Below are 12,753 nucleotides of genomic sequence, written 5' to 3'. Positions count from 1 at the left end.
ATGATAAAAAACAAAACACATGCTAATTATAAAACCACAAATACGCCAGACTAAAATATTTCCCCCATAATTATTGATTTCAATGCTTGTGAATGTTATCTATACACGATTTTACAATAGACATATTGTATATATTTCACTCTAAATAATTCCAAAAGACACAAAAAATACTTTACATTACCAGTTTGTCAAAGGAAAACCTTCAAGAAAACAAGAAATGCTTAGCCACCATCCTCCCCTGGCCAAGGAACTCCTCCCTGCAAACAACCAGATAGGTCAAGGGTTTCAGAAAAGGGAAAGTTTCCCTTAACCCTTTGCACAAACGGAAAAAAAATGGGTAGGCAAAGTTGACTACATCTCATGTTACCAGTTTATCATATGTTAAAGAGCTTTCTTATATAAAACTGCATACTTTTACTTTAGCATGTATGAAAGATAGGAAATAATTATTTTACATAGCAGTTATGGAATTATAATTTCATATTGCATATCTGTCTGATTTCCTAACCCAACACTACTTTTGAAAAATGAAGCAATGCACACGCAAGCAGTACAAGGAAACTCCATGCCCATTGTTGGCATTGGAGGGATACAGCAGCTGCTTGTTCTCTTTCTCTCGGCAAGTGCGTAATCATATCTTATGATCTGCTTATCTTCTCAGCTTTTAATTTCAATTTCTTTACTCTACTTAATGTACTTTCTTCTTTACATGATTTTGTTTGATTATACGCACGGAGCATTACTCACTGCCAATCTTTCTCTCCTCCATCTCTGTACTATAACCATTTCTATTGGTTTTTTAATCTTTCTTTTCCTTTAGTTTAAATAGCACTCCAATTTAACTCCATTGTATAATTGTCCTTTCCATCAATGACTCTATGTTTTTGATTAATTATCCTTACAGATATACGCATGACTTGCTGCAAAGATACCTACATGTTTTTGAGTTGGTGGGTGCCTTAGTGAATGAGTTGGTGGGTGCCTTAGTGAATGTTATTATGGCTTCAGTTTCCTTTACTTTTCCTATTCAATTACTTAATGTCTTTTCTTTCAATAACCTTGCTGTTTTATAGATAATTATTTCTTTATTTTGTGAGGATAAGAATGTAGGTTATCCCTATTGTTATGAATCTGATCAATCGCCTAACAATCTGTTGTTTGCAGAGCCTAAGCTAACTGTATGGCAAAGGTTGCCAGTACACTTTTTCAATCCATGTACATGATCAATTATTGTTCAACATAGTCCAAACAGCTATAATAAAACTATATTGCGTTCTGATTACATGGGCATTTACATTTTGAATCCATAATGGGAATGATAATATCAGAGTCCTGGGTACCAAAGCCTGGGAACTTCTAGGAAGTTATTCAAAACAACTCCTTGGATGCACAAAAAAAAACCTTTAAGATGATCCTACTCTGTTATGAACCTTTGGTGAAAGAGAATTTGGTCAGCAGAGCTGAGAACTACAGCAGTCCATCACAGTGTTTTCTTCTTATTGCTCTATCTGCTGATTAAAAGCTGTGAAAAGTTATGACTAAATGGGATGCTGACGTGCAAGCTCAGAGCTTTGTTCCATAAACAGATTCTAAGCCCTGGTCCATGTGTAAATCATGAAAGTTTAGCCAGTTTCACCCCTTTCATACCATGCCTTCTTTGTATGCCCTAAATAAATGACGGTAATAATTTCTTATTCTGCAGTCACACCTGTTCTACATATACTTCTGCTTCAAATTCATCTATTTTTTTTCTTTTAACTGAAATTATAATATATTCTTGCCTACTATAAACTTGGATACATATAAACCATCTACCTAATACCATTTTTCCTTTAAGTTCAAGTGTACTGTAATGCCTTTTGAAGTAAACACTATTTTATTACGTGGTCTATGAATATTCTTAATCATTCATATAACTAAATTAAATAACTAACATAGCAAAAACTCTTACCAAGTTTTAAAAAGAGGAACCAATGGTAAATTAGTATTAAAGCTAGTGAACTGCTTAGTAGTTGTTCAAAATACATTGGAAAAAAACTAATATATTTGGAAAAGTCTTTTTTTTTTTTTTTGTTATTATTAACCTCCGCAACTTTACTTGGTAGTCCCTAACTCTCTTCTTCACACACAACAATAGTACGTCTGAGATGAACACCCTTCTCTAAAGGTTTCTGGTAACAAGGACGAATACTACTTTGCAGTGTTCCTGCTGTAACATACTCTTTTGTTGTGTGATTGTGATTACACCCTTTATTGGTTGAATTTTCATTTTCATTATTTGACCCAAAGTTAAAATCTTTGGCTGGGATGAAATACTGTTCAGAACCTGAAATGAAGAAAGACTTGTCTGATGAACATCCATGTGTTTTATCTTCCTGTGTTTCTTCTATTCTGGGGATGCCACAACCACTCCCATCTGAAGAATTGTCTGTGAGAATACATGTAAAGGCACCCAGCAAATGTAAAGGAATCCCTGATGCCGTAATCTGAGGGAAAGAAAAAATATATAAATATACATAGACATTTCTAAAAAAAAATGTATTGACAATTCTTGAATGCAATCTTTCATTTACCATTTAATCTGATTTGAAATATCTGGCACTTTGACATCAAGAGTCAATGACAATGATATCCTATGCTAAAATGACAAATTTTCTAAGAAGAAAACAAGGAATCTTGTGAGAACTGGCAACGCGTGCATATATCAGGTGGGAGAACTGGCAATGCGTGCATATATCAGGTGGAGAGTGGTCAAGGACCACGCATCTACGCCACTGTGTCAGTCTTTCCCAACTCAGGATGTCTTAGCAGACAAGAGGGGCAGCTAGAGGTGGGCAGTACAATGTTAAGACCTCAGGTTTGTAGCTATGAAAAATACAAATTGTCTTAGAAAATTTGTCATTTGTTCATATGGACCCCCTAGATGCTGACCCCTTGGCGTGGGTAGGGGGCTTAGGGACCAGCAGCTGGGCCGTGATGCCTGGTGGGGTTGCTTTCTCACTGGTCCTTGGAGCTCGGCTGCTGATCCAACTAAATTTGTCAGAACTTTTCCTTCTTTCTGCAATTTTTTCCATTCTTACTACATCCTTCTCCTTCATGTAATATTTTTTTTACTAGCATTTCGAATTAATTATGTGGAATTTTCCACCTTTGCTTAAATTTATTGGACCTGGTAAACAGAAAAGATATCATAGCTGGGACTGGGTTTTATATCTGAAGCTAAATAGTGGGAACCGTGGCAGGACCATCAACTGCCCGATAATGTTTGGACCTGAGTGATATCAGGCGGAACTATTTTGCAGGGCTGGACCACGGATTCCAGGGGGGTTCTAGTTTTGTGGATAGGACTCTCAGCATTCTGTCCGGTTTGCCCATAATGTGATTAGGGTGGGGATGATTGTATTCTCGTAATACTCTCAGTCCTATCAAGCGGGTTTGGCTTACACTTGGGCCACTCTAATCATGTTGTGCCATCCCCTGTGGGGTAGGGTAGGGACGCAGACGTTTGGGAGTCGGTTCTCACTTGCGCCATTAGTGGAAGAATAAAATCCATGAAAGGCTGATGATATCTTTTTAAGGTTTTCAGGTTTATTTATTTATTTTTTTTAAACTTAAATCTTTATGAAATTAAAAAATAAAGATTCAAGTACCCCTGGACCCTTTGATGGCGGTGAATCGGCACAGTTAATGACTGCTGGAACCTCCCTGACAACCTTCCTCTGGAAAACTCAAAAAAACCTTCGAGTGTAATTACACTGAAACTCTATGCTCCAGTACGGAGTAAAGGGAAATTTAGTAAAAATTTAGTATCTGAAATAGGACCCGGAATGTTTGAAAACTCGTATGATAAATATTTGACTTTTAATTTGGAAGACTCTGATTGGGACATTTTTAATGTACATAACGATATTGTTAGGTGTTGTGGCTGAGAGCCTAAGATTTCTTCTGAGGGGCGAGGAAAGCAGACAGTGGAATCTGCCTCAGCAAAAAAAGTGACAAGCTAAAATGATTATCTCACCTTGGAGGAATTAAAGTGGAGTGTGCAGTGCATGCTTTTTGGAATTACTCCAAGGGCATGATATATGCACCCCAGCTTGTGATGTACTCTGAGGAAAGGCTCGTAGAGGAATTAAGGATGGATGGATGTATGATATTTAGGGCTAAAGCCCAGGCACTGGGGCCAACAAGGCCATTCAGCGCCGTAATGAAGGTTAAATAAGTTGAATTATGGTAAATGAATGAATGAATTAGTGAAAGAAATGATTCATAAAATTAGACGTGACTAATAAATAAATTAAAAATATGAATTTTAATGAATGGAGTAATATATATTAAAAATAGTTTAATGTCTTTAAAAATCTGTATATGATTTATAAAAGTATATCTAAATATTATTAAAAATTTCTATACACTTTAAAAAGGAGATGAGAGCAGAAATGTCTGCTTCATCTCCCAAGATATTTGAGAGGGATTTACCCTGGAAATATCTGGGGCAAACCATCAGAATGTGCTTCACTGTTTGTATCTCGTCACAGTAAGCACACACTGGTGGGCTGCTTCCTTCTAAAATAAACTGATGGGTTAAATAAGTGTGCCCAATCCTTAACCTCGTTAAAATAACCTCTGCTCGTCTGTCAAGCTTGAATGACGAAGGCCACGGCTGTATATTTTTCCTAATACTTCTGTACTTACTGTTATTGGCAAGAAGAGGAGAAGTCCACCTTTCTTGCCACTTACTTAATACATAAGACCTAATAGGATTGAATTGAATTGAATATAGGATTTAGGCATTAAGCCAAGAACTGGGGCATCAAAGGCCATTCAGCGCTATATAACAAAATTCATTCAATCATAATATCTGTATACTCACACCATTTAGTACCATTTTAACCTTTAATATCAATCGCAACACTTTCATACAATAAAATCTAGATGTGAAATAAATAAGGATTAAAAGGGTAAAATAAATAAATAAATTAATAAAATCAATTATAGCTCGTAATATAACCCAATACTTTGTATAAATTTTCTCAAGTTCAGGGTATTACAGTTTTCCCCCAGTATATCTCTCAAAGGTTTGTCCTGGAGTAAATGTGTCCTCCTCTGAAGATTAAAAACAGGACAAGCAACATAAAAATATGCTTAACATCCATTGTCACTTGACAGGTATTACAGTGAGGGGCCTGTCTCCCTTCCCACTCTTCATTAAATAATTGTGCGTTGCATGTGTATGGCCAATATGCAGCCTAGTTAAAATAATGGTATCCCTCCTACTTGTAGCATTACAAGATGACCATTTATCCACCAATGGGTGGATGTGTTTCAATTTTGTATTGGTGGTCAGTTCAGACCATCGAGCCTGCCACTTATTTTTACAGTAAAGATGAATCTCACTTTTAAGATCTTTGTAAGGAATACTAAAGGTGGATGGGATTACTTAGACCCTGAAGCTTCCTTTGCTGCCTTATCTACTTGTTCATTTCCATCCACCCCAACATGGGCAGGGACCCAACAGAAGTGAACACTGATACTCTTCCTAGATTGCAGAAGTACTAACCAGTCCTGCACCTCTTGTACTAGATGATGGCCTGGCATAATTTGTTTTAATGAGAGTAAAACACTATTGGAATCCGTAAAATTGTATAAAAACTATTTTGGTGGCCATTTTTAAAAATATGTTGGACTGCGAGAATTATTGCGTACAGCTCAGCAGTAAATATTGAACAAGAGGATGGGAGTTTCCTTCTAATAACAGTATCCCCCACCACAGCTGCACTTCCAACTCCTGCAGCGATTTGGAGCCATCTGTAAAAACATGTTTCCCATGATGTTGAGTCAGCATTGATTTTAAAAAACTCACCTTTTCTTACCACCCTACTGAGGTAAGGTATTTTTTCCCTCCTGCCGTAAAACATACTTTAACAGGTGGATTCACCAAGGGGGAGACTTGGGATATCCCACCTCTGCTATCTGTGCTGTTAACAAGCCTACTTCTCTAGCATCATTTTTTCAGCTGTACTTCCAAAGGCTTGGGCACTCTGGATCTGTTAGGAGCCCGATCTAAAGGCGCCCTAACATATTTATAGTTAGGATTGTTTCTCACCGCAAGGGACCTAGCTAAATACCTCAAACTCAACTCCTCTCTGCGAATGGAAAGGGGAGGTATGCCAGAATCCACATAGAGACTGTCAATGGGAGATGTTCTGTAAGCACCTGTGCAGATGCGAAGCCCAGCATTGTGAACAATATCAAGTTTTTCCAAGTAAAGTCTTGTTTGCAGCTGACCCATATATTTGGCATGCATAGTCTAACTTGCTCAGACACAAAGATGTATAACTTCTAAGCAAAGTTGTTCTATCAGCACCCCAATCAAAATGCGATACAACTTTCAGAATGTTCAGTGACTTCTTAACCCTGATAGATAGGTCATTTATATGGGGACCAAATGTCATTTTCTTGTCGAAAATGACTCCAAGAAACTTGATATTATCCTCATAAGGCAAAATACAATCATTTTTAAGAAAAGGGTGGGGATCTCTTCCCTTTTACGAGTACGAGTAAAGCGATAATGGGCTTATGGTCTTCTGAGGTGAAAACATGAATCCACGAGAATTTGCCCATGCGGATGCAGCATTTATTGCAATTTGAAGATTTTGGCATGCTTGTAGTGCAGATGATCACTACAGTAAATTGCAAAGTCATCGACAAATAGTGATCCTTGTATGCCAGGAGGTATGTGACTCATGAGACTATTAATAGCAACAGCAAATAAGGTCACACTCAATACGCTGCCTTGGGGGACACCTTCTTCTTGCATGTAGGATGAAGATAGTTCTGACCCTACTCTCACTTTAATTGAGCGGTTTGATAAAAATTCTTCAATAAAAGAGAACATATGTCCTCCTATACCCCACGAGGCCAATTGCTTTAAAAATAAACCACCCCTCCAGGTCGTGACATATGCTTTTTCGAGGTCAAAAAAAAGACACCCACCACCTGGTTTTGGTTAGAAAAGGCATTTGAAATTTCCCTTGATAACTCAGCAAAGGGTCTAGAGTACTTCGGTTCTTCCTAAAAACCAAACTGCCTGTTAGATAAACCAAAAGATTTTTTGATTATAGATACCACACAAGTCTGTTGTTGATCATTCTCTCAAATAATTTGCATATGCAACTGGTCAAGGATATGGGCCTATAACTAGATGGCAGTTCTGGGTATTTACCAGACTTGTGCCTGGAATTACAATTGATGTATGCCAGGAATCAGGAGATGTATGGGAAGCCATAGTCCATTAAAGGTTTCTAATAAAAATTCCTTGGTATCCACTGGAAGATGTGATATCATTTCATACCGGATGCCATCCTCACCTGGGGCAGTTAAAGAAGAGCTAGAGATAGCATTTTGCATCTCCTCCATACTAAAAGGCAGGTTAAAAGCTTCAGTATTTGAAGAAGCAGGAGGAACAAGCAGATGTTGATGCTCTAATTTGTTGAAATGCTGGGGAATAGTTGTCAGCACTTGATACATGGGCAAAGTGCTTTGCAAGAACCTCTGCTACATCTTTGGGGTCAGATATATATCTATTATTTTCCCTTAATATTGGTAGAGGCTTAGGACGAATTTGCCTTGAAGTTTTCTAATCTTGTCCCATATTTCCTTTGAAGGAGTTTTGGTATTAATATTAGATATATATTTCTTCCAAGATGCTCTCTTTGCTTTTTTAAAAGTTCTTTTTTGTTTTGGCACAGGCTCTGAGGTACGCTATTCTATCTGCTACATAGTTTGTTCTCAAGTATCTTCTGAAGCAAGTTCGGGTCACTTTTCTTGCGTTGCACATTCTTTACTCCACCAGGAAACTACAGGGCGATGAGGTAAACCGCATGTTTTAGGTATAAACTTGCTAGCATTATCATCAATAATATTTTCAAGATGTTGATAGGCATGCACTGGAGATGTAAATTCATCATACTCTTTATCAGTGTGTGAACACTTTTCATAAGCTGCCCAGTCTGCCTCGTCTATCTTCCATTTTGGTGGACACTGAGAAGGAAGATTATGGACATATTTTAACATTATTGGCCAATGGTCCACTGCCATGTAGGTGTTCATTTACTGACCAAAGGTAGTCCAATCGAATGGATGAGGAACAGATTGACAAATCAATGGCTGATGTAGAGTTGTGGAATACATCATACCTAGTTGGAGAACATCATTCATTAGTATTACATCATTGTTGTCGATTAATTCTTCAACAAGATTACCCCATCTATCGCATACATTTCCACCCGATAAAGTATGCTTTGCATTAAAATCACCCATCAAAATAAAAGGGGCAGGAAGCTGATTGATCAGGTCTTGGAGGTCAGAAAGGCTAAGCCTTCTTGGATTCCCAGCATGATCTAAGAGGAAAAGTTCTAAGATGTTCATATATAGCGAGCATAAAAGTAATTTTTTTTCCGCCGATATGAGTTCTAACTGCACATGCCTGTAGGTTGGTGTATTGAGTGGGATTGTTTCAAATTTTACAGATTTGTTGGAATAATAAAACCTGTACCACCTTGAGCTCTTGCACCTTGCAAAGGAGGGGATCTACAAAAATGATAATTGAGTCCAGGATTAAATGGTTTGTCACTGATCTTGGTTTCCTGTAGACAAATTACCTTCGTGTCCAAGTCCCTGGTTAAAGTTTTTATTTGCTCAATGCTAGTACTTAGACCTCTGCAATTCCACTGGATAATAGACATTATCTTTTGTTATTATTTTTCTTTGTCTCATTTGTCTTTTGGGACTTTTCAGATGAAGCCATGTAAGGCCTGGAGATGGAAGGCTTTACTAGGCCACCGCTCTTCTTTTCTTTCTTCTGTGATCTTTATACAAGTCAACCTTGGGATCATGAGCAGTAGGGCACTTACCTGATTTGGATGAAGGTGAGGAGGATGGGGACCTTTTCCTCTTTGGAAGATCTTGTTTTCTAATCTCCATCAAATCAGGTAGAGATTCTGGCCTGAGACAATACATTTGAGGTGGTGGAAGCCACATTGGCTTCCTTGGAGGATTGTGCTAGAAACTTCAACAGTTCGAGCACTTGGCCCAGAAGGCTGGGCTACTACCTCTAGGAGAGATGCTCCTATCAGTGACACTACTTTTGGTGTGGTGGAAACCATCTTGACCTCTCTGGAGGTTTGTGCTCTGGCTTTTATAAGCTGAGCACTTGACCCAGATGGCTGGGCTACTACCACTAAGGGAGATGCACCTGACGGGCCAGGTGCTACCACTGGTCCCCCTGTGGTAGTAAGGGTAGTAGATTATAATCTTTTGGTGGCATCTTAACCGCTTGAGCAAAATTAAGTTGTCGATCGAGTAAATGCTTTGCATAACCTACACTAATATGTTCAGCATTTGCTTTCAAGATGGCAGCTTCTTCTTTCTTGTATTCTCTACAAATTTTATCATTTGATTTATGATGATCTTTACAGTTTGCACAGGTTGTATCTCTGTTGCATTGGCCATGTTCTAACGAAGAACAGTTAATACAGATCTTCGTATTATTTCAGTACCGGAAGGGTGACCATACTTGAAACAATTAAAGCATTGTAAAGGCCTAGGTTTATATTCTCGAACACGTACTTTTTCATTCTCAATAATTATATGATCTGGTATGACAGGGGTTTAAATGTTAAAACTACCATGCTTGGTTTGAGGGAATCTTACTTACTTTCCAAACATTATCAGGGCACATGTCCAGAATTTCTGGTTCTGAAAATTCATATAGATCTTTATCAAAAACTACTCCTCTACCATAGCTGAAGCTCATATGTGGTTTATTATATCCTTAATAGGATCAATTTCTGCAATCTTCATGCCACAAAGCATGTGAGCTTGAGTATCTGATTTTGCATTAATCAAAACAGATTGCCTTACAGGTATCCTACTAATATCCTTACTTTTAATTACCAACTTTTTTTTTGTTTTTTTTTGTATAAATTTACTCATCTTATAATAGTTATAATTTTCTATCTTCCCCATTGCAATTATCCATGTTGGGGGCTTGGGGTTCTTACTTCTGGAAGTCCATCTCTATTTCTTTTTCCAACCATTCTTCTGGTTTATATACCTCTAGGTGTCTTGGTGCTTTATCACATAGAGCCCCAGAAATCAAACAATTGTCAATTCTTATGCTCTCTAAATCTTTTTATTTGCTTCTAAAGCAATCTCAAAACTTGAAAATGATACCCAAGCTTCCCAAATCCTTTATTTACTACCATTAAGCTCCATTAAAATTTCTTTGATTGCCCCAAATCTACAGAAGGCTTCATGAATTATGTCATAGCTACAACCAATTGGTATGTTTTTTAAGTGGAGAATTTTCAGATTTTTTTGTTGTATCTGGTAATGAGCCAGAAACCAGAGAGTAAAGTATTACTGTTACTACTAGAATTATTTTTTCCACCAGTGCCGATAAATTGTCTTTAACAACATTGGTCAGAGAAGTATTGTTGGAGGAATCCTTTTTGTTGCCGAGGTTGTCAACAGAGCTTTCCTTATTTAAACAAGCCGAAGTCGTCTCTAGTGTCATGGGTCACATTTTCCGGGGACTGAGTTCCAGAGTCATATTCCATTTTTCGTTTTTTTTTTTGTTTTTTTTTTTTGAAATTACAGAGAAACCAACTGCAAGCCATGGTAAAACTGGGCCTCCTCTCAAAGACTTCCCCCTCACCAAAGACACACAGCAGAGACCAATTCCCATATGTCCACTCCCTACCCTACCCCGAAGGGATGGCTCTAACATAACATGATTGGCTCAAGTGTAAGCAGAAACCCGCTTGATAGGACCGAGGGCATAGCTAGTATGCAATCATCCCCACTCATGTTATTTTAGAGGGCAATCCGGATAAATTGCCGAGAGTCCTACCGTGGAGACTATACCTCCCGGATTCCGTAGGCAAGTCCCCACATGTAGTCCCGCCCTAATAAATATTGATGTGGAATCACATCAATATCCTCAAGGTCTAAACATAATCGAGCGGCGGACCAAACCGCTATAGTCCCTGCCATTTGGATCAAGGTAAAGCCTAAGTTCAGAGACCCAGCTCCTTCCCAACCTACACGAGGTTTTAGTGAAGAGAAGGAGGACAGCTAGGGGGAGTAACAGAGCGAAAGAAAGTAAGAGATTGGAAGATGATCAAGTAAGAGAAAAATTGAGACATTTAGATTCAAACTAGGAGATAATTCTCCCAGTTCGAAAGCCCTCTTGCCCGCTACGCATTTTCAACCATAGGTTGGAAATGCGTAACTCCGTCAAGGCAGTCTCAAATCAAGAGGGTAGGGTTTTAGAAGCACTACCATATACTTGACATGCATAATCAAGTTTACTTAGACAAATAGCCTTATATACTTTTATCAGAGAGGTTCTATCAGCACCCCAGTCATTATGCACAATTACTTTTATTATATTTAAGGATTTTCTCACTTTTATCGCCAGTTGTTCTATATGTTCTTTAAATTTAAGTTTTTTATCAAGTATTACACAGAGGAATTTTATCTCATCATCATATTCAATTATATCATTATTTATAAATAAAGTAGAAATTAATTCCTGTTTCTTCATCTTGTAAATCTGAATGCTTTTGTTTTTTGCGGTGAAAATTTAAAACCGTTATCGGCCCATTTTTTTTACCCTATTTATGGCTGCTTGCAATCTGTTGGTTATGTCCAGCGCTTTTTCACCACTACTATATATGACGAAGTCATCTACAAAAAGGGATCCTTGGACTCTTGGTGGGATCATTTCCATTATCTCATTTATTGCTATAGCAAACAATGCCACGCTTAGTACACTACCTTGGGGGATTCCTTCCTCCTGGATAAATGATTCAGAGATTTCTGCCCCCACTTTGACTTTTATATATCTTTCAGATAGGAATTTCCTAATACATTCATATAAATTCTCCTATTCCCCATTCTATCAATTTTTTTAAAATCCCTCCCCTCCAGGTGGTATCATATGCTTTCTCTAAATCAAAAAATACTCCTATTGTTTGTTTTTTTACCAATCATTGCATTTTGTATCTCTCTTGTAATCATTAAGAGGGGATCTATGGTACTTTTATTTTTCCTGAATCCAAACTGTCTGTTTGACAATAGCTGTTTATTTTCTAATACCCATATTAATCTGTTATTCACCATTTTTTCAAATATCTTACTTAGACAACTAGTAAGAGCTATTGGCCTATAGCTGCTTGGTGACTCTGGGTCTTTTCCTGGTTTTAAGCCTGGTATGATTAAAGATTCTTTCCAGGTTTTAGGCATGCTGTGAGAGTGCCACAATTCATTTAAAATTTCTAATATAAAGGCTTTGCTTTCATCTGGTAGATTTTTTATCATTTCATATCTTATGTTGTCTTCCCCTGGAGCTGTTGGACTTGCAAGTTTCAGGACATTTTCCAGTTCTTCCATGGTGAAAGGAAGATTATAGATTTCCTGATTATTAGAGTTTATTGGTATTGGGACATAATTTTTATTTTTAATTGGAATTTTTTTTGTAATAGTTCGAGATACTAGATGTTTTGGCGAAGCATTTACCCAATTCATTTGCTACTAGTTTGGGGTTTGAAATATAGTTGTTTTCTACTTTTAATGTAGGTAATGGTTCTGGCCGATATCTACCCAGCAGTTTATTTATTTTTTTCCAGATTTCTTTGTCTTGACTTTTAGAATTTATATTATTAATATATTTTTTCCATGAATTTCTTT

General features: G+C 37.5%; 1 protein-coding gene across 6 annotated transcripts in view; it reads right to left on the bottom strand.

Moving 5' to 3' along the window:
* Positions 1–967: 967 nt before the first annotated feature.
* The window catches only part of LOC135202933 (uncharacterized), a 485,514-nt gene continuing 473,728 nt past the window's right edge, over positions 968–12,753 (bottom strand). For all 6 annotated transcript variants that reach the window (XM_064232405.1, XM_064232402.1, XM_064232401.1 and 3 more), the window contains one exon: positions 968–2,486. In XM_064232405.1, the coding sequence (XP_064088475.1) occupies positions 2,109–2,486 (378 nt within the window). In that variant the 3' untranslated portion in view covers positions 968–2,108. The remainder of the gene's footprint in view (positions 2,487–12,753) is intronic.

Source organism: Macrobrachium nipponense, chromosome 33 (genome assembly GCF_015104395.2).
Source record: "Macrobrachium nipponense isolate FS-2020 chromosome 33, ASM1510439v2, whole genome shotgun sequence".
Lineage (NCBI taxonomy): Eukaryota > Metazoa > Arthropoda > Malacostraca > Decapoda > Palaemonidae > Macrobrachium > Macrobrachium nipponense.
This window is presented reverse-complemented; position numbering and strand designations above follow the sequence as displayed.